At 49.4% G+C, this 26601-nt stretch overlaps 1 protein-coding gene across 2 annotated transcripts in view; it reads left to right on the top strand.

Annotated features, from left to right (window-relative positions):
- The window catches only part of VWC2L (von Willebrand factor C domain containing 2 like), a 48276-nt gene extending 25505 nt beyond the window's left edge, over window positions 1-22771 (top strand). The window contains exon 4 of one of the 2 annotated variants that reach the window (XM_069021774.1): window positions 20750-22771. In XM_069021774.1, coding sequence (XP_068877875.1) covers window positions 20750-20898 — 149 coding nt within the window. In that variant the 3' untranslated portion in view covers window positions 20899-22771. The remainder of the gene's footprint in view (window positions 1-20749) is intronic. The other variant, XM_069021775.1, reaches the window with a different exon arrangement.
- The last annotated feature ends 3830 nt before the right edge of the window (window positions 22772-26601 follow it).

Genomic DNA, 26601 nt, shown 5'->3' with positions numbered 1-26601 from the left:
CACAGAAAATGTGGCAAGAGGATGAGAGAAGACTTCATATTCATTTACTTTGTGGAAAACAGTGATTTGGAGCCATGGAGAGATCCCTTTAGAAAAAATAAAAACCCAAACCAACGACTAAATAAAATTCCATTTCTAATTTATTTCAGAAATTCCTGAAATGGCCAGATTTTAAGATTGCACTTAAACCCCCTTCAGTCACAGTCTATGCAATGTGCTGGTTGGTTGTGCAGATGCAAGGGAATGTGCCCAGCCAAGGAGAAGAAGTGTTGCCCATGCCGGATTTTGCTGGACTCCACCATCCTCTCCCCAGGTCCTGGCAGCTGAAGGCAGTAGCATAGTGTAGCCACCTCACCCTCCATGGCTGTGAATTACTGATGGCAGCCAACTTTTGGGGCACCTGGTCACCCCCACGGCCACCATTCCCTTCAGGTGTCAGCCCAAGGGGCCACGGGAAGGACTGGATAATGTTCTCTGTGATGACCAGCAGGAGTGTGAACTGTGGTGCCCTATTAGCTCGATTAAAGCAGTGATGTGATTACCAGCAGAGGAAAGAAAGGATTGATTTGAAAGCTGGTAGAAGATCAAGACTGAAAAGAAGGTGTATTTGGGCCAGGCAGACACCAAGCTGACAAAATACTCCAGTACTTGTGCTTTACTGTTCCGTGAGAAGCCATTTCCCTGAAACTGATTTTCAGTGGAGCTCGTCCCTCTGATCGCTTCAGGCCAAGGGGTTAAAGGCACGTAGATGCTGAACTTGCCAGTGAGAATTATTAGACATGCAAGCATCTGTCAAGAGTTAGATCCTCCATTGCTTGGGAAATCTCCAGCACTTGGATTATCCAGATGCTTAAATGCCCTGCTGAGTCAAGACCGATCTGCTCCCCATGGTCACAGCTGTTGGAAGAGGCCTCTATAACAGTGAAAAGCTTTGGAAAAGTTAAAACTTGCAAAATCAGCCATCCTGGTGCTGGACAGCATCAGGGAGAGCTGAGTTGAATCTGCCACCTCCTAATGTTTCAGATGAAGTGAGACTGAGAGCAACAAGGGGGAGGAAAAGCCTTTAGAGAACAAAAAAGCCCTGAACTGAGCAGCACTTAATGTGATCAGCTCCATCCCACAGCTCAGTGCCCGCACAAAACCGGGGTGCTGGGCTGTGCAGTGACAGGGATGCTGCTGGAAGAGCTCCGTGCCCAGGGAGCTGCAGCCTGGAGCCAGTGGGACAGCAGCCCCTGAACCCAGCATGTTCACCTGCACAGGTCACCTGCTGCTTCCCGAGCCTGTGTGCTCTGCCTCTGCCCAGCAAGCAAGAAAGGGATAATTCACAAATTAAACACGACAGGAAAAGGCTCTGCCCAACTGCTGAAGGCCAGGCAGGAGCTGAAAGCTCCTGAATTTGTACCCCAGGTCCTAACCATGCTTCCGTGCAAATGAAGCAGAGTTCAAATGAATGTAACAAGCACCCTGAAGAGAAGGGTCAGGGAGGATCATGAGAAGCCATTTGTGGGATGGGACCAGCTCCAAAGCTCTCTTTCAGCGGACACGGCTCTCAGAGATGTGGGAAACACTTTACCTTCATTACTCTTCAAACTCAGAAATATTTATCAAGAAGCTTTTGCTCATAGTGATTGTTTTCCCTTGGGGAAATGTTGCTGAAGTTTGTGTGCACTGGCATGTGAGAGTGGTAGTTCAAGATTCACTATCACCATGGTAGTATCTTGCAGAGAAGGGGCGGGTTAGGGGTTTTTTGGAGGGGAAGAGTTCCTAGATTCAGGTTGGGAAGCCAGGTTCCTTTGCAGAACACAAGGAGCCTGGGCACTACTGAAATTAAAGCAGGCATCGTGTTGCTGTTCCCCACCTGATTCTTGGTGTGACTTTAAAATACCAAAAGTGACATTATGATCCAGTGACATTGCTGTAAACCACTTTGCTGCAACAGAAGCCTACAGCCAAATCCTGTGTCGGTGTCACTTGGTGTAACACACAGCATTGTTTTACTCTGACTTACTCCAGCTGAGGATCTGACCTGCTGATGCCTCTGGGTGGCTCAGTGGCACATTGCAGGAGGCTGGGGTGTTTTGCATGGTCAGGGTTTCTGAAAGGATTAGAGAGGGTTTGCTTTGGCTGCTCTAGAAGGTTGGGATTATGAAGCATATCTGTATGAGAAGAGGGGCAGACACTGTCTTCATGTATTTCTAATTTAATGAATGTTTAATGCTTCTTTATTGGAGCCTACACGTATGTAGAGTAGAGGATTTTAACAAGGGGTTGACTTATGTCAAATAATTTATGTTTGAGCTGCTCCTTTTACATGAAATGCAGACTTTATAGAGCAAAGAGACTCTAATGAAAATATGAATTAAAGATTAGAGCTAAGCAAGTCTGAGAACACTTAGAATTAAGAAAAGGCGCTTAGAAGTTTTCTTCTCCTGCTTCCTTTCCTTCCCTCCACCTTTCCTACATCTCCATCCCCTCTCCTTTGGCAGGGTGCTGCATTTCAGGGCAGCCTTCTGTCCCTCCCACACGGGCACAGCTCTGTGAAGGACAGCAGGGCAGGAACCTCAGCCTGGGTGTTACTGTGTGGCCATACACAACCCCAGCCTATCACTTGCCAACTCACCCATCACTTTGGCTGGAGAGACTAGAAAGTGGGTTGAAGGTGTGTTTTCTTCATCTCTCTCCCTGATTTGCTGGTGAAGTGCATCACCTGGGCAGAACAAAAATAAATGCAATTCTGATGGAGCCGTTTGTCAGAGGGAGCCATAATTTGGTGCAGTACAACCAGGTGAGGGTGCAAGGACATGGTTCATGGGTGGCAGTGGTGCTGCTGTGTGACAGTGGTGGAACTGTGCTGCCTGTGGGAGGTTTCTGTAGGACAGGGAGAGGCTGGGACAGTGCCAGCCATCCCATAACTCCCTGTTGTGCAAGGTGCTCTTCTGTCCACAAACATCAGCATCCATTTCCTTCCACCCCCTTGGCCCACTCCCTCACTCTCAGCTGCCTCTCTTCACACGCTGGCTTTGCGCAGACGCTTTCAGCTCTCAGTGCAGGTCACCAAGCCCAGCACCAGGGCACTGCTCCTGCAGCACGAGCCTTCCCTTGGCTCCATCCCTGCAGCACAGGCTGCAAAGAGCTTGGCTGCTGCAGGGGTTTCTTTCTTGCTCCCCTTGTTCGTGTTTCAAAAACCCTTCTGCAGAGTTGATCTGAATTACTACCAAGGCAGAAGAGCTTAGGCTTGGTCATGAGGAAATAAAAGCCTGATGGGAACGAGGAGAGGATGTTGCTTTCTTTGCTGTGGCTGGTGGGGTTGGCCTCAGTCAGTTCTTTGCAGCTCTGTCTGTGTTGATGCAGCTCAAGGAAAGAGACTGGGCAGAGGAGTCGCCCATGGACCCTATCAGCACTTTATAATTGGAGGTGAACTCCAGGATGTCCATTTTCCACTTGTACCTGCTTCTGAAATCATAATCCCCTCAAGGAATTCCCTGAGGAGTTCAAAGAAAAAGGAGTAGTTATGGACTGGTCCCACGATGGATGCCAACTGGTGTAACTCATTTTACACCAAGTAAAACACAATTTGTCCCAGTTACAAATGTTTTGTGCCAGGTAGTGCTGGTAGGGAAGCAGTTTGTTAGAATAAATGGAGCAGGAGCTGATGTACGAAAAAGAGAAGCGTTGATGTCGTGCCTGGGGATCTGCTGAGAGCAGTGGATCTGTGTGAAGATGAGCACACAACATTCTCCCCAGCCTGACAAAGCTCAGACTTTTTCACTGCAGCCACCTGAAAGTATTTGAAGAAGATGGGAATGTGTTGGTCAGAAAATGCTGACTCACTGAAACCTCCGTGGGAAAAAGGCCAGTTAAAGCAAACTCACTGTTTGTACATTAAAAAGGGTTGGGAAAAAGCTGGAAGTGATGAGATGCCCTATTTAATGCTTTCAGAACAAACTCCCTCAAATCTGTGAGGGTAGAAGGCATGACATGGTTTTAGATGTAGACCTTTATTTTATACTTTGGAATATTTCAGTGGAGAAGACAGAATCGAAGGGGCTTTTTGCCCTATTATTTCAGACAGCCTGCTCTGATTTTTACTAAAACCAGAAAGTGTTCACACCTTTGACCTTTTTTCCCCATATGAGTGGGAGAGGAATAGGAGAAATAGCTCCGACTGTGATGGGAAATGTCCTTCCTTCTTGGCTCTCCCTCTCAACTGGGTAAGTAACCGCGTCCAGGATTGACGGAAGCTGACAAGAAAAATGGAAAGGGACTATTTACAAAGGGCTGGAGTGACAGGGCAAGGGGGAATGGCTTCCCACTGACAGAGAGCAGGGTTAGACATTCGGAAGAAATTCTTCCCTGTGAGGGTGGGGAGGCCCTGGCACAGACCGCCCGGAGAAGCTGCAGCTGCCGCATCCCTGGAAGCTCTCACCACGTACAGGAAGGGCTACAACACCCAGGCAGTGACCGATCCCCGGCAGCCGCTCGGGCGCAGCCAGCCCAGTTTGCCAAAGGCTCCGCTTTCCTGAGGCTGAGCCGCCGCTGGGTCTCCTCCCAGCACAGCCTCGCTCGCTGGTCTGTGACTCATCTCCCCCCGCTGACGTCCGAGGGGCTCCTCCCGCATGAGGATCATCGCTTGCCCGGCCTGCGTCATCCCCGATCCCGCCGGGAGCAGCGGCCGCGCTGTGCGCGGACCCTTCCCGGGGCGCGTCTCTCGCAGCCCTTCCCGCGGGGTCACGGGCCGGGGCAGCGGCTGCGGAGGAGGGCATTTAGCTCGCTTTTCTTCACTTGGTGCCCGCCAGGCTCCGGGACCCTCTCTGTGCTACAAGGAACGCGGCAAGAGGGAATTTCTGGTTAACTTCTCAAGCTGTGCCAAACAAAAAAGAAATTTATTACAGGCAACGTCAAACTGTAATTGTTAAATCGGAAATTAAGTGGGAAACTGTGATAAAAATGAAAACCTGCCCACGATAGCAACAATTAGATATATTTGCTGTGTTTTGTACAGAAACCACTTTTTGTCTGGGCTACATCATACCCTCCCCAGAGAGTGAATACGCTGTGATCCAGTTCCTGAGGCTGGTGTTAACGGGCCTGACTGCCTTGCTCCGAGGGAAACATCCATGCTTGGTGTGCAGCTGAGGATCTGCCCACTCTCTCATCCATCCTAAGAGCTCGACAGTGAAGGTTTCACATGCAAAAGAGTCAGGGCCAGTTCCTGTGCCTGTATAAGCCCCTTCTTGGACAGTTTCACCCAGACTGGAGAGACACACCTGCCCAAGTGCTTATTTGGGTTTCCCAGTTGGGTCAACCCCGGAAATAAAGGTGGCTACTTTTCATTGCAGATTTAGCCTAACTTGTATCTATGGATCTAAAGGCTGGAGGAGAGCTGCTGAAAGGGGGATGGCCTCCACGGAAGGCATTTCAAGCCCCCAGCAAAAAACACCCAGGGCCTTCCTTGCTCCTGTGTTGTGTGCATAGTGTTTTTGCAGTGTGCACTGCCCCTTCTCCTCTGCTCGTTTTCTCCATCTCAGGGAAGTGCTGCCTGCGCTCTCCCTCTTGGGTTCATGTGCCCAAGCTCCTCTTCTAACCGAGGGTTAAAGTAGCCAGAGATGAAAGGAGAGCATCAGCTAATTAAGAGCAGTGGCAGTGTTGGTGCTTGACAGGTTCACGTGGGATGCTGAAGGCACTGTCAGACTGCCTGGGACAGCCTGCGCCAAGCAGGCTGGGCTCTTCCACCCATGGATGCACCAGCATTCCAAAGCTCTGTGTGAAAGCTTTTCCTTGCTGCAGTAGGGTTTGCCAGATGTGGAGGTGAGGCTCAAAGTGCGAGGAAATGTGTGTGTTTTGCTCCTGACTCAGGTCTGGGCTTTCTAGACACAGTGCTCTGGTACAGAAGTGTTGGCACAGGGAAGGCTGCAGTAACCCAGGGATCACATGGGCTCGTTGAATGTTGGCTCCGAGGTGGGGCCAGCCCAAGGGTTCTCATCACTGTGTGCATTAATGGGTCACGGCAGTGGGGGTCAGCAAGACATCACTGGCTTTTTGTTTTCCACTAATTCTTTTGAGAAAAAAAACTAAAAAAAATTCCCCACGTAAGCTCATCGTGTCACAAACTTCCCCAGCTGGTGAGGTGGAAGCAGCAGAGGGTCTGTGAGGGGCTTTGCACCCAGCGTGCCAACAAAGAGGAGCCCGGAGGTCCAGGCTGCAGCCCCTCTGGAAGGCGGCACACACAAAGGAGGGGAAGAGCTCCTCACCCGAGGGAGCAATCTCCTCTGAGGCAGCTGTGAGGGCACGCAGGCGGAGGGGAAGAAGAAGAAGAGAGGGGACTCCCCATATGCATTCCACGGTGAGATTTATTCCCGTGAAGGGACAGGGACAAAGCCGAGTATTTGACAGGGTCCAGGGGATTCTATAGTGGGGATAGGGAAGGCGGGGAAAGGGATTCCAGCCAATGAGATAAGGACAAGTAGGCGGGGTAGCAGTGAAGGAACCAACGGGAATAACATGGGAGGGACTTGGGGAAGGAGCCAATGGGGTGTCGCGTACACAGCATTTTCTAGAGCTAATACATATTAACTAGGGAAAATGAATATACATATATGTAGAACTGGGCGGGGGGGGAAACATGAACCAGTCATAGGGAAAGATGTAAATCATAGAACTGCGGGATTGTGGGTTCTCACCCTCACCACGAGGGAGCTGCTTTAGATCTCGGTGCCTGCGGACTGCACTTTGGTGTCGGTGAGATCTCCAGTGGTCAGAGTGGCTGGAGCTGCCTGCACTGCTACAGGTCTGCCACGTGTCCCGTGTGCTGCAGTGTCTCTTTGTGCATTTCACTGCACGTCCACAGAGTTTCTGCATTTCTCTGCTGAAATCAGTTGCTATGTCGAGGATTTTGGCAGTGCACCCTAGGAGGGGATCTCTGGGGCAGGGCACCATCCCACACCTGGACAGCAGTACCCACAAATCATCACAGAACAGTTTGGGTTGGAAGGGACCTTAAAGATCATCCAGTTCCAGCCCTTGCCATGGGCAAGGATGCAGTAGCAACATGCCACATTGCTGCTTTGACTTAAGGCAGGCAGGCAGCCCACGTGTTAGGGGTGACATTTTCCTTCTTTTAGTGTCTCCAATCTGTGCCAGACATACATTTGTCCCCCTCATGTCATCCGGCCCCTAACGTTTTACAAGACCTGTCCTAATTTTTCTCCCAGAATTTGGCAGCTGAGAAATAAATAAAGACAAGAGAGTTTATTCCCTGAGTCTGGCAATCATTTCATGGCCCAGGGAGGAAGGACACAAAGTAAGAGTCAGGGAGGGGATCTCTCTCAGAGGCACTGGGGCAATGCTGTCTTCAAAACAAGCATTTCCCAGGCTTTCTCCTGGGGCTAAAACTCTGAGACAGAAGGAAACCAACAGCGTAACTTCTGCCACTGGCAGATTTTCCTCTTCCAGGGTCAGCTGTGATTACGTTTGGAGAGTGCTTTGCTCTTTTTGGCAGTTTTGGCCATTGCTGCCATACGTACAAGGGCATCTGGAAATCTGTTCCCAGCTTCAGCAAGTGTTAACAGGGAGTTCTGTTCGCTGGGCCCATGTTTGCTTGCTGGCTGCAGCAGCTCCACGTTGAGCACACGTGGGCCCCCCTCATATCCCCAACAAGGCAGGGTCTGGGTCCAACCCTGTATCAGGGCGTGCACGAAGCCTTTGAGCCTCCCCAGGAATTCCCAGTCTCTGTTAGTTGCAGGGTTTGGGGTGGTTCTGGCTTTTGGGGTGTTTGTTTTCCCATTTTTTTTTTTACTTCCTGTGGCTGTTGAGCTCAGCTTTTGTTTTATGTGTTCAGGAGTACAGGAGTGTGTTTCATTTTCCAGATTAGAAAATGCTCAGAGGTATAATCAGGTCCTTCCACAGTATTTAATTATCCATAATTAAAGGCATCTACACAAAGCAGCAGATTTTCAAAGACTATTCTTGTGTTACATTGCTAATGAATTAAGTAATTAATTGGCATTGAAAAAATACAATAAGAAACATCAATCTTTTAAAGTAAAGCATTTTTTAGGGGTTTTATAAAATCATTAACTCGTATCAGGTCAGTAGCTTGTTCTAATGTCTAAATCTCCCTTCTGGCTTTAAAAAAGATTTCTAAAGCACAAAATGAATGCAGGAAAAACAAGGCAGGGAATACTAGCTGAAGAGTGTGGGAACACTCAGAAATGGGGAACTTTTGGAAGTCATTGTCCATCACTTTGCCATTCTTTCCCACAGTTCCTTCCCTCTGCCAATAAGGTGTGAACCAATTCCCATCACACTTGAGAAGGCAGTTTGCAGCCTCAAACCTTCCTGTTGCTGCAAGTTGAATAGTTTTCTGCTGGGTTTAGTTTGAATAACCTGCATCCTCTCAGGAGTCCCCACTGCCTCTGTGCCTCAGTTTCCCCAGCACACTTCCCTGTCCCAGGGGACTGTGTGAGGATAACAGATTGTGAGCCCTTCAGATCCTGTGGTGCCACTGAGACCAGAGGGTGAGCAAGAGTTTCATCCAGGAATTAAGTAATAACCAGATGCAGAGTGAGGGATAAGGAAGCATTTGGGAAGTTTGGCCAGGAAGGATGCAGAACTATGTATATCCACCATAATTTTTCTCCAGCCTTTCATCATTCCCAGCTGTTACCTCACAGAATAACTGTCCTGTCCCAGCACATCAGCACAATACCACATCTGCCAGAGTATAAAGCCCACGTGCACTGTGGTTATGCCTTTTGTGGTGACACCCAGAATCCCTAGCACAGGAAAGGACCATCCTTTTTCCATTGGATGATTTCATTAAATGCAACTGTTCCCATGCAAAACCTGCACCGCTCATCTTCCTTCTCACAGCACCATCTGAAAGCATCCTGGAAATGCCATGGATACTGTTAAATTCAGGTAGTGGAATAGGAAGAGCAAAACCTGGGACAAAACATGGATTGCAGCTGCTTCTGCAGCTGCTGGAGAAATCAGGACAGGTCCCAGCAGAAGTGTTCAGGAGCCTCTTTGTTCCAGAAGCACCAACCTCTGCTTGTCTCTTGTGTCCATCAGACCGAGGTGTGCCCATCCTTGCAGTGCTTTGCTCTACCCCATGTGCAGTGCTTTGCTCTCTACCCTCAAGATCCATTCACCCATCCTGCCCTGCCTGTTCCATCCCCTGCTCCTCCTCCTCCTCTTTCCTCAGGAGATGCAGATTTTGGCACAACAGTGCCACATCCTGTCTCTCTAACATCAGGCTTAATGGTTGGGGTGGGGTCAGAAAAGATGTTTTCCTGATTTTCCTTTTCTGTGCCACAGGCAGGTGATTAAATTCCCCACATAAACTAAGAAGTTGTGTTTCTGCCATTGCAGTTATTCCCTTTCTGCAGGTAATCAATCATTTGTATGGATTTGCATAGAAATGGGAGCTTTGCCACTGCAGCCTGACCTAAATTTATAGGGATGAAAACAGGCAAATCCAAAGGCTGATACTGTTAAACACCCTCCAGAAGATCCATCCTTTGAATGGAAGGGAAACCTTTGCTGACTGACTTAGATTTTTGACATTAAATTCCCCTTTCACTTGGGTCTTACCTGCCCATGGCCATCATTTCTGTGTCCATCATCACAGAGGCCAGGAGGATGGGAATAGTGGTGGAGACTGGGGAGGCCAGGGAGATGGGAATGGTGGTAAAGGCAGCAGGAGATGGGTTCTGCTCAAAGTCAGCAGCAGAAAACCAACAACTCAAACACAAGCCAAGAGCAGAGCAGGAAGAACTGGTTTCCACAGCAGCTCCTTCCTTCCAGGGAAAGTTTTATCTTTGCTCTAAAATCCCATTTCTAACACAATCCCACATTCAAAGCTGTGATCAGAAAAATCTGTCACCAGGTGGGAAACACAAGTGGGACTGTGCTGCTGCCCTCAAAGCATCACCTTCATGCCACGATGGCAGAAAGGCGTGAGGGCATTTTTCCATCAATTGACCCCATCCCACGGGGATCTGGACTGCAGTGAAGCTGTTTTCCAGACAGGAGCTGGAGGTTGATCCCGAGCATGTGGTTCCCACAGCTCAGGAGAACCCCATTCCCTTGGTAGGGGCTGTGTGCCAGCGGGCACCCATCGCCCCTGCAGCATCGTCCGGCGCTGCGCTGGGTCTGCAGCACACTCCACCTCTAAAGGAACAACTCAGACAAATGTGTAGCAATCCTGGTTCTTCCCTGCATTTTTTTGTTCCTGTTTGATACAAAATGAGCCCAGTCATAGTTTCCATTTCATTTATGACTGATCTGAAAAAATCCCCTCACCCCATAAAACATCCCACAGCTGTAGTGACCAAGTTAGATTCAATTCTGGCTTTATATTGAGTTGACATGCAGCCAGCTCTCTTCCATACATCATCTGTGATTGCAGTTAAGCATGAAATACTGTTTTAATTCTTACACCAAATGTGGGGTTTTTTCTCTGAAGAAAAAAAGATATAAAAATGTTAAAGTGGGCCATAAAAATCATTATATTTTCACATGAAGCGCAACCAATAGGTGAATAAGTTGGCTAAAAGCTCACAAGACCCAGAGAAAAAGTCCTGCTTGTTATTCTTTCGTTGTTAACCTTTGCCTTTGAATGGGGATACCTGGGCAGGGACCACAGGCCTGGTGCTTTGGCATCCAGGGGCTGTTTGGGCCTGTACTTCCCTAGATTAGGGTGTCCTCCCACGCCTGCATGGACCAGGAGCTGTAGCTGCCTGTGGGAGTGTCCCTGGGAGGTGCCCAGACCGCTGCAGGCTGAACACCCAGCCAAGTCCCTGGATGAGTTTGTTGCTCTGCATCCCAGTTCCTTTTTTGGGAAATACTGGACACAAGGGCACAGTCACTGGGACTGAGCCTGTCCCGTGGCATGCGTTGTTCCAGCGAGGTGAAGGCAGCACAAACACAACAGCACATTGTACAGGCATTTTGGTTTTTTTTCTTCACTTAAAGGTTTAGTCTCTGAAAGGTCCAACTTTTCCTCCCTTTGGCTGTTGATTTTACTGATAACATTGTTAATTGATGCAGTAGTTTAATGGTAGTTTTATTAACTGATTTATTTTAAATTAATCAATTTGATACCAGCTCAGAAAGAAACACCTCACCTAATTTGCCATGTTTGAACCATTAAAAAAATGAATGTGCCTTCAGCACTGTTGGAATTCATTTTGGGAAATACCTATTTAGACAACTTTCTGAAAGCCTTTTACTTACCTGAAAGGTTAAAATTACCTCTGAGTAGCTTTCATTGCCCACAATTACAATCTACATGTATTTAAGAAAAAAAATCTATGGTGTGCTCCCAGAGCTTTACGCTGTCTGCAAAAAGACTTTTAAGAGCAAATTCTGTTTGTTTGCTCAGGTAAATGTTGAAAGACACATTTCTCCCTTAATAGATGGTTACTGCTGGCTTTGAGGTGTTCCTGTTTTTCTTCTCCAGCCCAGAGTGTGCACAGTAAAATCTGATTCAGAAAACCTGCTTTGGATGCACAGTTCCTGCCTGTGCAATGCTGGGCCCTTTGCCTTTGCAAAACTTGCTAAACTTTCCAGTGCTGATCAAGGTATTTGCACACATAGATCCTTTTAAAATGAAGAGGAATTTGGTATGTAAATCCCATAGGTCACTTTGAAAATGCCAACCTGCATTTTACACCAAAAGGAGGGGGAAAGCCCTGAATTTACAGCTGAGTCTGAAGCCCTGGGAGGGAGTTGCTCTTCTGCTGTCTGGGAGCTGATCCATGTGCTGGCTCCTCCAGCTAGGTGAAACCTACTTGGTTTCACTTCAGGGCTGCCTCCATTTGGGTGTTTGAGTCAGCAGAGTGAATAAAGGGTTATGAATTCGATATCTATTAATTTGCCCTGCAGCAATGCCTAACCCTGCGGGCCAACAGTCCATAAGCCACAAATGGGTTAGAAACCTGGTAAAATGGGCAAACTGGGGCTGGAGGTTTTGCAGGGAGCTCACAGTGCATTGGGATATGCTCCCAGTTTTGATTTTGGTGCACTTGGGATCAGAAACAGAGGGGCTGGGTGCACAGGACTGGGGAGAATGTCCACGTGGGGAGGCAGATACCATCATTTAAAGCAGTGGGAACCGTACATGTTTCTGCAGTGTGCCCAGATCATGAGCTTTGCCTCCACCATTTCCATGCTGCCTTCCCCGAGTGAGCTGTGCCAAAGGTCCGATCCAGAGCTCTGCTGCCCTGGCACGGGCAGTGCCCAGGGAAGGGCAGGTTGGACATGACCATGCAGAAGCCATCAGAGATTGGAAGCTGCGGCTGCTCCATCCCTGGAATTGTCCAAGGCCAGGTTGGATGGGGCTTGGAGCAGTCTGGTCCAGCAGAAGGTGTCCCTGTCCATGGCAGAGGGTGGAGCTGGATGAGCTTTAAAGTCCCTTCCAACCCAGACCATTGTGGGACTCTGCTCAACCTTGGGCTTGGTTCCCTGTTGTCCTGCTCATCCCACAAGCACAGAGGATGAAGAGTGGAGTGGGGCTGTAATTTTCAGCTGGTACATTGTAGCTGTGGAAGGGCCACTGTCATCATTTGTCTTGGTGAGGGATGGTGTCCGGCCTGTCTGCGGAGCTCGGATCGGTATCGGCGCCCATGGACGTCACCGCTCCCAAACAGACGGCTTTTAAATTGCACCCATAGATCTTCCCTGCACCAAACCATCCCTGCTCCAGTATTTAGTGATGCCTGAAGTTATGTCTCCACATCAAATTAAGTAACTGTGCTATCAATAAGGAGGAGTAATGCGGTGTGTTCCCTTCTGGATGTCTCCCTGTCCCTCATTTGTTTGCTGCTGCTGATTAAGACGGATAACGAGCCATCAGTATTTTTCTAACTGTGGTGCAAAACAGTGAGGCCTAAATCAGTCTCTGTCACTGGGTGCCAGCTCATAATTTAGGGAACTCGAGTGGAGCCCCTGCATTCATTAGACTCCAAGGCAGCAGATACTTGGGATTGCCTGAGCAAAGCCTGGATGATGTGACCATCTCGGTGTGAGAAGAGCCAGGAGGGGATGTGGGGCCACCAGGAGATCCCTGTCCCACTGGGCTGGGTGGGAGCTGCTGGTGTGTTGTAATTCCTTTATTGTGCAGCTGCATCGCTGGCAGAAATCAGTGGAACAGCTCCCATTGCCCTGAATTGAGCTTTTCACCTCCCCCTCACCTTTTTAATGCATTCCTTCTAATGATGGAGGGCTGGCTTGGAGTGAGCAGCTTGGATTTAATTTGGACAAGGATACTGCAGATACATATCTGTTTTCTAATGCAGAGATTAAATAACTTTTAGGCATCTTCAGGCACCCAATAATGTGAATTATGGCTGGAAAAATCTCTCCCGTAAATAGGCAGTACTTGAGAAGGGCTGTTAACATTGTCTTGTGAGCAGTGAAAAATGCAGGAAGTGTGGAAAAGAGCTGCAGATCAGCTTCAGAGGAGAGTAATACTTTGGGGCAGTGGTGCACACAATTGAAAGCTGATGGATGTCTAGAAGGTACCACCAGATGACTCCAGGAGTCATTAGCCAGAGCCAGAGGGTTTGTCCACAAATTAGAAGAGAAGAGGCTCTAATTTTGCAACATTTTACAGAATAAACTGAGGGCATTTATTGGAGGTGCCATCTCTCCGTGGGTGGCTAGACAAAGTGGCAAAGGAAGAGTGAACCTTCCATCTTGGGGTCACCTCGAGGAGGAGACACTTGTTACCACAGCTGGGAGCCACAGACTGAAAGGACAAGGGGAAATGGTGTTAAACTGACAGACGACAAGATTTCCTTTTGGTTTTTTAAAATATCAACAGCAGTCCAAAAAGGGGGAGAGAGCAATCCCTGAGCTTTTAAATGGCAGGGGGTTGGAAGGCTGCTGGAGCCACCACTGGCCCTCTAGAGGGAGGTTTAATTTGTGGCACTTGGGCTGGTGTGGGTTGGTAGATTCAGTTCCTAGTTCCTCCTGAAAATGGAGCAGCATCCAGATGTTATTGAAGGGGCAGATGATGCATTGATGCAGCCTCTGCATCACAAGAGAGCTCTCTGCTGCCTGAGGGAGTGAGCAGGCTGAGAAGGGGCTTCCAGACTTGGTAGTGATTGGGATGGGGACACAGACCTGAAGCAGTCCCATCTGCAGCCCTGCAGGAGTCTCTGTGCAGTCTGGGTGTTTGGGTGCACTTTGGAGTCCAGGGGGTTCTTTTCCCCTGGTGTTCGTACTGGGAGGAGCTTTGTCCGCCGGCGGCTGGAGGACATGGACATCACCTGCAGGAGCAGGGAGCAGCAGAGCCACAGCACAGTGCTGTCCCCCCTGCCACCACTGAGAAGTGGCAGACAGGGACCAGAGCTGGGCGAGTTCACAGGGTGTGAACTCACCGCTCCACATCGCGGGGTCATGGCAGCCCCATTTCCAGTGCACCCTCAGGCTTCAGCCATGCTCCGAGCCAGGATCTCCAGCTCTGGCCTCTTTCTAACACAATAAAGCTCAAGGGTTGTTTTCTTTCAGCTGCCCCTGCAGAGCATTGCCAAATTTAATTTTCAGCAAGCCAAAGTTCAGCATCTCCACCTGATTTCTTTATGTCTCACCTCCAGTTTCACCCACTGCCTCCTCCTTCCCCCAGAGAGGGGGGCTGGCACTCTCCATACCAGGCGCTGAAAATAAGACTTCTTCCCTCCCCAACTCATTAATTAAAGCCACAAATTGAGCTCTTTTCTTGCAATCTGAAGTGATCACATAAACAGCATTGGCAGAGCTAAATGAACATTTGAAAAGATCCTGCAGGATCAGCAGAGAGGAATGGTGTTAACCTCCAGAAACAGAGGCCATCATTAAAAACAAGATGCTGGGTTTCCTTCCCTTCTGAGCACAGAGTTCAGCCTGGACATGGAAAAAGTCCCAAGATGCAGGCAATGGGCAATTTCTTGCCTCTGTGACAGAGCCTGGGGATTCTGCTGTGTTTTTCCTCTTTCTCTGTTGGGGATCCATGAGCATCCTTGTGTGGATTCCAAGTGTCATCCTCATTTGGTTGCTGCTTTGCAAGGGGTTGTTTCAGCACCAGACACCAGTGCTGGAGACTGCATGGCTTGTGGTGTGGGATGGTCATGTGAAGCCTGGGGGAGGTGTTTCTACCAAGCATGGCCAAGTGTCTTCCCAGTGGGTAGGCAGATCTTCCTCTGCATGTCTCCACAAAACAGACCTCTCCCAGGTGCCAACACACACTGCCAGCAGAAAATCCCCATGCCCAGTTGTTTTCATGGTCAAGCTCCAAAAGCAAAGTCATTGAGCCTCATTCAGCTGAGTGAGTGTCCACGGGGATGTTTCAGGATGTATCCATTCCTAAATACTGTCAGGAAATACCACCGTTTTCCACTTAGCCCTTGCAACTTTAATTGTGGGGCACACCACTTGGGAGCCTGAAGGATGGCTGCTGAATTGAGCTGCTGTTTAGCAGCTGTCTTAACTAGGCAGATAAGCGTAGCCATCAGCACCTCTCTCCTTGATGGAATCCATTGACTGAATAAGTTAAATTCTCCTGGAGTCAGCTTTAATATTTCCTAAAGGGATGGGGAGGCTCTCAAAGAAGTGGCAGGAGACATATTTAACTGAGGGGAAACTACCACTCTTGCTGAAATCAGAGGTTGCACAATGAGAAGTTCTGCTGGAGATGATGAGCTTTGTCTGGGGCAAGATGCTATTCAGGGCACATCTGAATATCACAGTTGGCCTGAAGTGATCCGTGCTTGCTGTTTGATTAACATTTGATTTCCTTTTATTGCTTCTCTGCACACACAAAGCTAAATTCAGAGCTGCTGAAAGCCACGGGCAGAGCTGCTGAGTTCAGTAAAACCCATCTGAGCAGTCACAAGGAGCTGGGGGGACGCTGCTGTTCAGCACCGAGTGGCTCCAAGGCATCAGCTCATGGTGTTGGGGAGAGCCTGACCCCCAAATTCCCTCCAGAACAGGGGTGCAGTGGAGCAGGGGCATCATCCAAGTACCTGATCTTCAGCAGATGGTTGCAGAATTTTCTGTCATTCTCCCCAAACAACAAACAAAATATGATTTTTTTACATCTCTCCCATCAAACCAGCATCTGAATGTCCCTAATATATCTCCATAAAAATCTTCACAGCTGTTCTAGCAAACAGCCTGGAGTGCTGTGGGCTTTTATGAGTATTAACTATGTTAAGCAAAGCAAATCTCACAATTACACTGTCTGTGGGAGCAGCAAACTTCTCCCATCAGTCTCCCTGAGCAGGGAAAAAGGGTGATTAGTGTCCTGTTATCATCACAGTCATGGTTTAAGATGCTTTTACCAAGAGCAGGACGACAGCCCTTGCCCAAAGCAGCTTCTTGTTCCTGCTGCTATTATCATAAGTAACCTGATGTGCTTGACATGTCATCAAATGTTTCCGAGCAGCATCTTCCTTAGAATAACAATTTAAAAACCCCACATTGCTGTTCTGTGTCATTCTCTGGGGGCTTGTTTTGGCATTGATTTGGCAGACCCTGGTCTCATCCAGTTCCTCCAAGCAGCTGCGGTGGGAAAAGCTCAGCACTGGGTGGGGCCCTGAGCTCTTGAAATGTTGGGAGGGAAAAAGAATATTAGAAAATTTAAAAGAGTCTGTTTAATTCTGCTGCAGAGCAAAAACAATAGGACTTGGGTTTCTTGCTGTGGGCTCTGGTTGTGGCTTTAGGGGCTGCAGCCCCTCCAATGCACATGGCACAGCCATGCAGATCCCCTGGTGATGGAGGTTATCTCCACCAGGAGCTGCCAGCTCTATAAATCCCAAAGCTTCTGGAAAACTCCCTGGTGACTGGTGCCATGGCACAGAAAATGCCACTTGGCTGGAGCATATTTTCACCTCAATTCCAGCAGTGCAGGGTCCCTCTCTGAGTGCCTCTCTCATGCCTCCGCCACGGGTGCGATGCTGACTGCATCCCAGTTTGGACAAACAGGATCCACTTTTCCAGTGTGAAGGTGGCAGAAGTTTAAATGAGGAAAAAAAAGGGGTGGGGGAGAGGCTGGTTGATAGTGATTGTGCTGGAAAACTGGATTTCAAGCAATGGGAATTTAAGTTGAATTATCACAAATGCAGTGTGGAAATTTTGCCTTCCGTTAGAAATCCATGTTTCTATAGGGATGGGGATAGCAGTGAGAGAGGGAGGATGCAGTAAAGCTCCATCCAGCTCACTGTGGTGAGCGAGAGAAACATTTCACTCAGGCAGTGCAGAGAGGGCTATTTTGAGAGAGTGCTGGGAAATAAAAGGTCCAGAGCAGTGACAATGTTGGCCCAAATTAAAAGTACTAAAGCCTGACAGGAGAGAGGCAGAACATCCCACAGGAGGGCAGATGTCAGTAGAGCCTCAAGCCATGTTTTCCTCCATTTTGCTAAAAGCCAAGAACATAGAAAACAAACCCAATTGCTGTGACTTTTCCCTCGGTTCAGCCTCTGACTACAGCTCCTTCCTTGGGTGTGCCCAGGTGATCCTGGCCAGCCCAGGGATGCTCGGTGCTGCTCCAGTGAGGGCTGGTTTGGCAGTCCCTGGGATTTATCCCAAATAGCTGTCATTTTCCCCCTTTCCCTTGCCCAGCTCCTTTGGGGTGGTGGCAGTATCCCAAGGATTTTCTGTTAGACACAGAGGTGCTTGCCAGGTCCTTCCAGGCTCAACAGGAATCAGGGGTGCAGATCATTAGTGTTTAATTACAGAGGAGCAGATCATTAGTGTTTAATTACAGATTTGCAGAGTTTCCCCGTGTCCTTGGCCGGGGCAGGGACGTTGCTGTGCTGCTGTCCCCAGAATAAGGGATCCCCTCTCCAACCTGGACCTCAGAGGCACAAGTGATGTTTTTAGCACATGCCCCTCATCTGTCTCCTCTTTTCATCACAGTATCTGCTTTCTGCTCCTCCCTGTCCTGGGACAGGGACATTAATGAGGGGTATTTGCTGATTTATTTTTTTTTCCATATGACCCCCTGGGGGAGCTCAGGAGGGAGAAGAGACCTGGGGTTGCTGGGAGGAGGAAGGGCAGCCAAGGAATGGACAGATAAGCAGGAAGAAGGAAAAAGAAGCTTTTGCCCAGTTGGCAGCACCCTATCAGCCAGTCCCAACACCACCACTCGTGGTTGATCATGATCCCTGCACCACTGGGGTGCCAAAATCCCATGAGGGAGGTGTTGGGTCCCCAAACCCTGTCTGGAAGGCGAAGGTGACTCACCTGTGAGTGAGCAAATCTGCTGGCGCCACTCACTGCCAGCCTCCCACCTGTTCTCAGCCCCCGGAATGGGCTGGCAGTGCTATAAATCTGGAGAAAGCTGTGTCTGGAGACATGTGTGGGTGTCGAGGCAGCACTGGCCTCTCAAATGAGGTGCTTAACGGGCAGGACAACAAAAGGGAAGATTATCATCCCTTTTCCTTGCCACCCTCATCTCCAGAGGAAGCTTCTTGTTTATAGTACAATGAAAAGGGTTTTGTTTGCTCTGGGAGCACAGAGCAGGCTGTTGTGTGGAGGCTGCCCACCCTGGGCATTCCTGACATCAGCAGGCAGTCAGAGTATCCCATTAACAGTGCCATCCCAGGCATTTACTTCAACTTCCAATACAGCTAGCTGCAGTTACAGGAATTTCCATGGCATTTGAACCCTGGGCATTTAACAGCAGCAGATGACCTGACAGCAAGGCCCACGCTGGCTCGTAACACACCCCCACCCTCCGGGCTCCAGGAAACAGAGAATTAAACCAGCAGTGAAGAGCACAGGCAGTGGCACAGGCAGCACAGGGACTCAAAGACTCTGGGAAAGTGTGACAACTTCAGTGGGTTGCCAGAGACATACCACAGTTGGGATCACAGCCTTTTGAACCAGGAAGGTGTATTCAAGACGTCAACTTGGGAAGTCTTCAGCCGCCCATGACCAAAACAGGCTCATGCCTGCAAGGAAAAACACAGATACCACATGTGCTTATGTAGGATTTGGCTGTTCATACTCTTGGCTGGTAGCTCCTGGCTTTAAAGTTCTTTGCAGTTTGGAATGGCTGAGGTTGGAGGGGCTCTTTGGAGCTTGTCCAGCTCAAAGCCCAGCTCAAAGCAGCCTTAAAACATCCCCACTCCCAAGGCTCCTCCACTGCCAGCAGCCCTGTGTCACCTGTGCTCTGGCTCAACAAGTGCAGTTGAATCTCCTTGTCTGGAGCAAAAGCCTGCTTCTTCCTGGAATCTTGATGGAATTCACGTGCTGGCTAGGCCAAGGAGGAGGCAGCATGGAGCGGCACAGACCTTTCCCAGTGCTGCAGCCTGCCTTCCCAGGTGCTGCCCATGGAAGCTGCCCATGGAAGGAAGCAGCAGCCCTGGGGTACACCCTGTCACCCCAAATTCTGTACAGGAGCCATCCAAGGCATCTTTCTCAGGCCCTTCTGTTGTGGCCTCATGAAGATGGATGTGGAATGTTGCTGTAGAGCCACATTTGAAGTGGCCCTTAATGAAGGTGGGAGAGTGTTGAAACACAACACTCAGGCACCCTGAATTGTCTGGGTAAGCCCAACCCTGCCAAACCTGTGGCCTGTTCAACAAAGGGTCCTGAGGAGCATCTTACTGAAGCCAGGGCACTCATAAATAGCTCTCTGAGACTATAAAACATCGCAGCCTGGCACTGGGCTGGCTACAGCTCAGCCTTTTCCAGCCTCATAGAGACTTAAGGAACAACTTGCCCATAATTCCATGTCTGTACATGCTCTCGCCTTTGGAATGCACCTCGTGCACTGGAGGCATAGATTAAAACCAGTGGCCAGCATTTCGGAGCAGCACTCGAGCCATTAAACACTTCTCAAATGTCTTTATGCTTCCCCAATGCCACCAATGCGAGTGCCTTGAATTTTCTGTGTGTGCTGCTGGCTCTGACATTAATTCCTGGCACTAAGCGGTGGAGGAGTAGGAGGGAAAGAGGAGAGAGCTTGCAGAGGGACAGATGGGCAGTGGATATTTGTGGGGCTTTTATGAGGAGGAAAGGGCTTTAAGATCCCTTCCAACCCGACCATTCTGTGACTGGGAAATAAGATCCTTGCTGACTTGCTGCTCAGCTTTGATATTGTGTAATAAAGCCAAAAAAAAAAGGACCCAAAGCAATAATAAGCAGATTAAAGGAATTATCTTTGAGGAAAAAACCCCAGCTTTTATCAGAAAGCTTATTTGAGAGGTGATGCAATAAATCATTTATGGTTAATAGCTCCAAGCTGGTGGAGGTTCTTGGGGTTATGTGGTGTTGGAGCATGACTGCCAATGGCCCTAGGGGATGAACTGGCTCCAGCCCCTGCAGCTCCCTACAGGCTCACCAGGCTGGAGCAGTGAAGGCTGGGCTGTGTCCTCATGCTTGTCCTTGCGGTCTTGTCCATCTTGCAGCCAAAATTTAAGGAGAAAGAGGTACTAAATTAGTGGTCAGCCAAGCAGAAAAAGCTGAGTGCAAATGCCATTTGTTCTAGGGGCTGGGTGCAGAAACAGAGAGGAAAGTTTCAAGGTTTTTTTTTTCCCTTTAGTGCCTGAGGGCAACCAAAATATGAGAGAAGGGATTGCCGTGGGTCCAAGGCTCAGCACTGAGCAAGGTGGGAGCATCGCTGCAGATTTCGGCAGCAGTGGTGGCGTGGCCAGAGCACAGCAAGGGGCTGGCCTACCTGTCCCAGGCTTAGAGCAGAGCTGCTGCCCCCAATCCAAACACAGAGTATTTATCCTGTCACCCCCGTGTGTTTCCACAGGTCCCAACTGCTTTGCGGGCACCACGATAATTCCCGCGGGCATCGAGGTGAAGGTGGACGACTGCAACATCTGCCACTGCCACAACGGGGACTGGTGGAAGCCGGCGCAGTGCTCCAAGCGCGAGTGCCAGGGCAAGCAGGCTCTGTAGCAGCACCCCCGGCCAACAACCCACTCATGGTGATGGTGATGACGGTGATGGTGACAAAGGAACGGCTTCAATGCTGCCCACGCGTCCGACCTCCCGCCAGCTGCAGCAGGGTCACCAGCAAGCCCTGCGAGGGTGCCACACAAGCAGAGATCGGTACCTGTGGGGAAGGGTCTCCCTGTGCCCCCTGCAGCTCCTCTCCCGCTTTAGTTGCTCCGTACCGGGGGTGCAGGTGCCTGCTGTGCTGTTGTAATCGCCAGTGCTTGGTGGGGACGCGCTGCTCGGACTGGGGGAGGACAGCAGGAAAACGGCCCGCGCACGTTCTTGGCCTGGCAATGCCTCCGAGGCACCGATCGATTCACTGCTCTCACTTTCTACAGTGTGGATCGTGGGGTTTTTCACATTTATTTATTTGAGGGTTTTTTGCTATTGTGATTTTTTTTTTTTAAGCCTCTTCTTAAGCTGGGATCATCGGGACAATACAGCTATGAGTGGAGCAATAGATGGAGCATTTTTATTGTGTCTGTAAGCGCAGGTGGCACTAAGGACAGGAGGGAGGTAGAAACTGAAAGGGATGGGGGGCTAAAAAAAAACCCAACTGGAATGTAACCTGCAGCAGGACTGAGGTAGATGCACAGGTATAGACTGGACAGCCAAGACACAAAGCTGTATCTGTGTTACACTTTCTCCACTGAGTGGGGACAATAAAGTTGAAGACACCTACACAGTCACCGTGACCTTGATGGGAGCAGAGCCCACAGCAGGTGCATGGGCAGGCTGGGGCAGCCAACCAGAAGGTGCTCCATGAAAGCAACATCTGACCTGGTTTGTCTGTGTGTGATTCCTGGCTGGGGCAGCAGTGGTGGAGCAGAGGGAAGAGGGCCCCACCTGTTCCTGTTTCTTGGGCTGAGCATGTGTGCTCACCTGCCTTGTCCCATCCCGAGGCTGCTCTCGCTGGAGCCAAGGGCAGTGTTCCATTGCCTTCAGCAACAGCAGGTCACGGTTAAAATATGGGATCACCCCACTCTGGAGGTTTCCAGGAATGTCCCACGGCTGTGGCAGTACTAAAGTGGCTCAGCTGGCAGGTAAGACCCTTTGCTACAGCGGGAGGGAGCTGCCCTGGCTCTCCCTGGGAGCATCCACACAGCCGGGGATAAAGCAAGCCACGGTGCAGCAGGGCTGGGCTGCACCCAGCAGAGAGCAGCTGCTCTCTGTGCCTGCCTGTCAGAGCAGAGGTCCCCATGGACCCCAGCAGCCAAGGGTCCCCATTTGGCTTTCCAGCACTGGTACCTCCTGCTTTCTCAGGCTGCGGTTTCCAAGCGATACTGTGAAAGAAAAGCCACCAATGTCATCTCCCTGCCCTGTCTGCGCAGGCGAGGGCAGGGGCCTTTCCCATCACTGTCCACGCTTGGTTCCCTGCTTTTTGGTCAAGGCCATGAGGGTGGTGGTGCTTCTTTTGTTCAGAGTTCAGACTCCAGTCCAGCACCTGCTCTCGACAGCGACAGCAGCAGATCCTCCCCACAGCATCCTCACCGAAGCAGATCAGCACATCAGGCTCAGTTTATACACACTGTTGCCTTTATACTTTTATTTCTTCCCTGTTTTGGTGTTTTCCTGGAGGGCAGGGGTGGGAGGAGCACTTAGCACAGCAACTGCTGTCCTGTGGCTGAGCATTGGCTCCCTGCAGGCCGAGCTGGTACCATTAGAGATGTCATCGCCACATTTCTTCGTAAGCTGTTGCCTGTCAATGACTATCCAGTTTCAAAACTTTCAAACAATAGTGTGCCTGAAACTAGTGAGAAAAAAAGAAAATCTGTAAAAATGAAAGGGAGGGGTCCTAGAAACAATATTTGATGTGTAAAAGACTATATTATTAAAAAATTATTTTGTTAAATATAAAGTGTGTGAACCAGCAAAAAAACCCCAAAATTATATATTTGTGGTGTATTTTACTCTGCTGATCATCAGCCCCTCAAGCTCCCAGTTCCCTATCTCCTCCCTTGCTCCAGTCCCTGTCTCTTCACAGCATTGGTGAGTGCAGCTGGGGTGGGAAGAGCAGGCTTGGAGCCTGGAAGTGGCCATGAGAATCCCATGGATGGGATGGGTTGCTCATGGAGTGTCTCAGCAGTAACTCAGTACACCAGCTTTGCTGTGCCAAACCAGGATTCCCATTTGGGGAGCTGCCATGGTCTCTCACTTTAACCTCCATCTGCTTTTGCCTTTTACTGGTGCCATTTTATATTTGATGCCATTTCCTGAACATGGAAATTTGCTTTCAGTTCACAAACCCCATTTGGTACCTCCAGATGCATCATTATTTACACTGATTAGTAGTTACTCTAATTAATTACAGCTTAATTACTGTAGTTAATGTTTGTACAGTGCTTGGAACAAGTACAGCACTATATGTGCCACGTATTATTATTTTCTTCATTATTAATTAAGCACCATCTCCATTCCGTGCTGTGCTACTTCATTATTTCCCAAGGAGTCACAGTAGCGCCCTTATTCCCACCCAGGAGTACTTTTCCCCCAGCTGCCACTGGGATGCTGTGATGCTGGATTGGCATGGGAAGAGCAGTGGGGTTGCTGAGGAACATGGGAATGCTCGGGTTTTTGCCCTTCACTCTTTCAGGGCACTGTGTCTAAAACCAAATGGGGAAAAGGCAGATGGAGGGGGACCCCTTGACCCTGCACAGGGAGCTGGAGCAAGCTCTGGGTCACATGAGGGAAAGCCCTGCAGATCCCATCATGGATGTGTCTGCAAGGTCTCCATGGCTCAGACTGTAGAAGGGGTCTGATTCCCCCAAATCCAGCAGTGTGAGACACAGTCCCACTGAGGGATCCCACAGCTCTCCCCAGGCACCAAGGCATCAGTGGGACACGGTCTGGGACCACAGGGAGAAGCGAAGGGCACAGATCATTTTCTAAGAAAACTTGCACTGCTGGTGTGGAAGAGTTGCCAGTCATAGGTGGGCAGTGTTTCCACAGCACTGGGGTGCCAGTAGCCCCAAAAATCATTGCCACCAGCTCCACTTCCCATCAGCCTCTGTCAGGCCAGGGTGGATCCAGAGCTGAAATCCCATCAGGCGCTCTCCAAATACCCTACAGAATTTCATCCTCATCCCAATAATCTCTCTTCTTTTTTTTTTTTTTTTTTAAATGTTGTAGTTCATTTCTGCTTTTAATTAATCACAGCTCTGGGCCAGCCAGACCCATTAACTACTCTTCTCATTTAGACCTCTCAGAGATGCAGTTGCAGATGCAATTTAATTTGTTGACCCGTGATCGATAGCAATTAATACCATCTCTTTAATCTTGTTGAAAGGTTCATCTTGGGTTTCCAGAGGCTGCTAGCTAAAGGGAAAGGTGCCTGATACATGTGTTATCAGATGGGGGAGCACGACCTCCTCCGTGGACACCATCCTCCCCATGCCCCCGGGCTAGCACTCCTGAAAATACAACAGGTACTTGTGGGAGATGGAGAAGGTGGATAAAGGTGAGGGAAGATGCTGAGGGGTAGAGAAGAGCAGGGGGCTTGGTAGGGCAGAAAGTAGGGGAAGGTAGAGTTATGGGTTGGAAAAATGAGGGGAGATAGAAATGGGACAGCCTAGGAAATGTGGCTAGAAAATCAAAAGGAGCCAAAAGGACTTGAACTGGAGCAAAAGAGCAGGTCAGAGAGGAGACAGCTCAGAGGCAACACCTTCAACAGGAGCAACAGTGAATTTTGCAGAAGAAACAGACCCAGAGTCAGAAAAAGCCCTTCCTCTTGGGGTTGGTACACCCAAGCCTCCCTGATGTGATGCCATCTTTTGCCCCCCAAATGCAGCAGCTGTGTACAGCTCCCTCCTCCTCCTCCTAGCAGTGGGGAAGCCCATCCCAGGAGCATCACCTTTCCCTCTCCTCATTAATATGCCATTAGTCAAGATTGTTTTATAATTACAGAATTATTTCCTGCACACCCCAGGGGGACTGACTCAGCTCCGGAGCACAGCAGGGCAATGTCTTTCTCCCCCAGGAAGCTGCAAAGCACACTCCAAACCAGGCTAAGACTGGGAAAATCCTGAATTTTGGGTACTCTCCATCCTACCAGTGCTCCTGAGGCAGCAGCAGATAACGGCTTCTGTGGCAATAGTGAGCTGAGTGCCCTGGTGACCATCCCCTGGATGCCAAATCCACTGCAGCAACCCCTATCCAGCCACAGCTCTGCTAGAGGTGAAAGCAAAGAGCAAATTCCAGGATTCCAGCACAGCAAGAGCAATAAAGTGTTTCTCTTTGGTGGTTGTTAAAGGGGAGAGAGGGCCCATGGGGGTATATGGCAAATGAATGCCCTTTACATAGCAAAAGGACATGGGTTTGTAATAGCAAGTCAATAGAGAAAATGAAAAATTTATCAAGAATCCACCTTCCTTGCGGTGTGGAAGCTTAGCTTTTAAAACACAGGGGATGGAAGGCATGGAAAGGAGGTGCCTGTATTTATATATTTAGGATGTTAGAATGGTTTGGGTTGGAACCTTTAAATGACCATCTAATATACCATATGGATTTATTTGTATTTGCAGGTATAGTTCCTTTTTTTTTTAAGAGAATCTTTTTACCATTACTAACTCCATTACCTAAAAGAGCTCTGCTCTCAGAAGATGCCAGTTCATGCCCGCACTCAGCCCCACACAGACAAAGGGATAATTATGCTCTAGGAAATCAGAAGGAAAAACAAAACCCAACCAGAAAGCTAAGCTAGGCTCCTTTGGGATGGCACAGAAGGAAATGGTGTCCCTGCCAGAACTGACTGGTCTCGTCCCTGGGGACAGGACAGGTGATGGTTGCACCCATCTGCAGAGGTGGCCTCATCTTTTGGGCAGGCAGCTGGGTCTTATCCATGGCTGCTCAAGAGACAGACAAAGCCTCTCCTTTCTCAGGAGTTCTTGTCCTCTGGCTATGCTGGCTCCCCTGGGGCCACTATTTCATAGAATCAGGGAATGGCATGGGTTGGAAGGGACCTTAGAAATTATCCCATCCCACCCCCTGCCATGGGCAGGGACACCTTCCACCAGACCAGGTTGCTCCAGGCCCCAGTGTCCAACCTGGCCTTGGACACTTCCAGGGATGGGGCAGCCACAGCTGCTCTGGGCACCCTGTGCCAGGGCCTCACCTCCCTCACAGGGACATTAATTAAATGTCTGCATTTAATTAATTAATTATTTCAGTTAGTTATCTGCATCCCTGGGAGCTGTGAGCTGGTATTTTCTTGGCACTGGGCTTCCCACAAAAGAAGGCAAGAGCATGGGTATGGTAGCACCAAGTGACACCCTCTGACAGTTTCAGGGCATCCTTCCCAACACAGCCTTCCTGATCCTCAGCTCACAGAGCAGTCCTGGCACTGGGACCTGTGCCTGACCTTTTCTGCACATCACCCCATGCTGGTGCCCCAACCAGTCAGGTGAAAGGAGCCTTTCTGATGCTGGCATCAGATACAGCAGACAGTGATCTGGGGAAAGGACGGGGAGAGAGGAAGAATGAGTGTGAGCTATTAGACTTGTTTCAGTGGGACAAAGCAGGATTTCAGTAATAATTAATGCCACTATTAAAGATCCTAATTTAGACTGTAAGGCATCTGGCACCAGGAAGGACACAGTGAAGGTACTTTTGGTCATTAAACACACAATGTTCCACACTGCTGTTCTCCTGACAGTGATAACCCATGAA

This window comes from Aphelocoma coerulescens, chromosome 7 (assembly GCF_041296385.1).
Source record: "Aphelocoma coerulescens isolate FSJ_1873_10779 chromosome 7, UR_Acoe_1.0, whole genome shotgun sequence".
NCBI lineage: Eukaryota > Metazoa > Chordata > Aves > Passeriformes > Corvidae > Aphelocoma > Aphelocoma coerulescens.
The sequence above is the reverse complement of the archived record's forward strand: the minus strand, read 5'-3'. Positions and strand labels throughout refer to the sequence as shown.